The sequence below is a fragment of the Arachis ipaensis genome, chromosome B04 (genome assembly GCF_000816755.2).
Source record: "Arachis ipaensis cultivar K30076 chromosome B04, Araip1.1, whole genome shotgun sequence".
NCBI classification, from domain to species: Eukaryota; Viridiplantae; Streptophyta; class Magnoliopsida; order Fabales; family Fabaceae; genus Arachis; species Arachis ipaensis.
The window spans coordinates 126,822,794-126,825,752 of NC_029788.2; the positions used below are offsets into that span (position 1 = coordinate 126,822,794).

The 2,959-nt window shown below is 33.9% G+C and overlaps 1 protein-coding gene across 9 annotated transcripts in view; it reads right to left on the reverse strand.

Annotated features, from left to right (window-relative positions):
- The window catches only part of LOC107635297 (receptor-like protein 12), a 5,420-nt gene continuing 3,668 nt past the window's right edge, over nucleotides 1,208-2,959 (reverse strand). For 8 of the 9 annotated variants that reach the window (XM_021122004.1, XM_021121999.1, XM_021122003.1 and 5 more), the window contains one exon: nucleotides 1,208-2,952. In XM_021122004.1, the coding sequence (XP_020977663.1) occupies nucleotides 1,427-2,952 (1,526 nt within the window). In that variant the 3' untranslated portion in view covers nucleotides 1,208-1,426. The remainder of the gene's footprint in view (nucleotides 2,953-2,959) is intronic. The other variant, XM_021122000.1, reaches the window with a different exon arrangement.

A 2,959-nucleotide genomic window follows, 5' to 3' on the forward strand; every position in this document is an offset into this window, starting at 1 on the left:
ATCATTTGAATAATTTTGTAATGATAATTAATAAATATTAAATAAGATAAATTTTGATTATTTTTTATTAAATTTTTTTTGTTATTAAATATTTTCGTTAAATACGTGTTTTTTTTTTTTACCAAAGATAGGAGACTCAAACCCGCAACCTCTTAATTGAGTATGGGGAGACTATGCCATTTGAGCTATTATTCATTGGCGAAAAAACTCATACGTTTTGTATTTATTAATAGTGGAAATTAATTATATATAGCTATCTTGTATTTCTGATTGAGTATCCAGTAGTCTTTATGAACACAGCACAAATGTGCGTTTTGGGGTTGGATATGAATCACTAATGCTTTGTCAATGTTCTGCAGGCATCGTCAGAATGGAAGAGTTCTTGGAAACAAATATCCTTACCTTGGAACATACATACAGTATGTTAAAATCAACACAACTCAACAAAGGCTCAATTTGGTCACTCAAAGTTTGAAGCGTGTTTAAGTTTCTTAATTTTCAAATTTACTACTTAAATCCCTAAAATTATATTTCCTTAGTCATTTTAGTCTTTGATCGGTTAACAACAACAGTTTTGTTGATGTGCCATATCAGCTAACATGTTAGCATACAATGTAGCATTTCACATCACTGGCCAACACCAAGTTGACTGACTATAAAATAAAATTATTTATGAAATAATTTCAGGTCTTAAAGGTTAATTTAAAATTCTGAGGATTACAGAAGAAACACATTTGCAATTTCGAAAACCAAGTTTAACCAACCTCTAAAAGGAAAAATGGAAGTAACATTTTGTTAACTAATGCAGGCACCAGGCACACAAGAGGAAGCAGCACGAGCCTATGACATAACAGCAATTGAGTACAGAGGAATTAATATTGTCACCAACTTTGATGTAAGTAATTACATAAAATGGTTGAAGCCTTCACACCAATACTCCCAACACCCTAAACTTGAGACTCAAGTACTACTAAATTCTCAAACACTTCTCCATCCAACTATTCTCCATCCATCTGTATTTCTATAATAATATTTTTTTTTCTTCTCTCACATTTAGCATTTAAATTGATCCTACTTAAACTTTTATTCATATCAGCGAATACTTGTTTTTTTTAGAAAAAAAAATTGCTTCTCTTTACCTTTTACAAGTTTTCCTGTTTTGGCATAAGCATGAGAGAGAGTATGCAAAGGAAAATGGATTATTTAAGCAAAGAACACAATGTACGACTTTTCTTATATAAAAAATAGCAAAACAAAATAGATATATAACAGACTATATTTTATCTTTTTCACTTGCCTACTTTTATTTGGGTATACACATAGCAGACTCTTACATAAAAGGAACACAATAACTTCAAACGCAAACACAAAAATGAAAATAGTCTAAGATTACACACATGAAAAAACCAACATCTAGAATTGTGACTTAAAAGATCCTCTTCAGCAACCTAAAAACATCTCCAACAAAAGCATTTCCCAGTGCTAACCCGGCAACAAGGCCACCCCCATATCCAATCAGAATTACCATCCAATACAATTCAAAGAAAGATCCCGACTCAGAATCTTGATCGCCATCAGGTTCTTGCAATGGAAGCTTAGGATGATCTTCACATTTCTTCAACAATTGAAACCCGCATAAACCTTTGTTTCCCTCAAATGAATTATCTTGAAAAGTGGAAAATTGTCTATTTTCTGGGATTGGACCTGAGAGATTGTTGAAAGACACATTGAAGAAATCCAAAAATGTTAACTCTGTGAGTTGTTGGGGGATTTCCCCTGACAGGCTATTGGCAGAAAGGTCCAACACTTCAAGATTTGAAAGCTTTCCGAAGGAAGATGGGATGCTGCCGGTAAACATGTTATTGGACAAATTAAGCAAGACAAGCCTATTCAGACTTCCCATGATATCTGGAATCTCACCAGAAATTTTGTTACATGAAAGATCAATGGCTACCATGTAATGAAAGTATTGACGCCCAACATACTCCATGACAACCCCTTTGTTATGCATTGGAAATACAAACAAACTAAGGTCAACCCAAGAATGTTGCAATTGATAAACGTCGTCCTTGAACTGTACTTGGTGGCTTGTGTTGGAAAGTGTCATCGATTTGAAATTCTTGATTATTTCTGATGACAATTCTCCAGAAAACTCATTTTGAGAAAGATCAATGATACGAAGCTGAGGAAATGTGCATCTTAATGGACACTTTATAGCTCCGTGAAATTTATTATCACGTAAAAAAATAACCTTTAAATTAGGGAGAGATCCTAACCAAGAAGGAAATGAATCATTGAAATGGTTATGACTTACGTCAAGAAGCTCTAGCATTCTGCAATTGATAAATGATCTTGGTAATTGACCATATAACTTGTTTGAGCTAAAATCAATCAACTGAAGTGCATTTTCTTTCGCATAATTTTGAGGAATATTACCTATCAATTTGTTTCCTGCGAGCCTCAAAATGTGAAGAGATCGGCTAAAGCTTCCTAAACATGATGGAATCATGCCAACTAAATTGTTGGAAGATAAATCAAGTACCACAAGTGACTGCAGGTTGCATATGGAGGGGGGTATTTCTCCCATCAATAGGTTGTTGGAAATATCCAAACTCTGAAGAGTTGTTTTGTTCCATAACCAACTCGGTATTGTCTTTATGCTGTTGTTTGATAGGTAAAGATCAGTCAACTCTTGCAAGTGCTGTATAAAATTGGGAAAATGAACTAAGTTGCATGACCTTAAATCCAAAAATTGAATTTGAGAAGGAAATGTTACAATGGAAGTGTTGTTCCCTTCAAGAAAAGACAATTTGTTGCCTCCGCCTAAACCAAGTACAGTAAGCTTTTTGAGCTTTGAAAGCATTTCAAGCTCGATCTGTCCTTCCAACACATTACCAGATAGATCAAGAACTGTAAGATTCTCTAACTTGAAGAGGAAATATGGAATTTCACCTTGAAG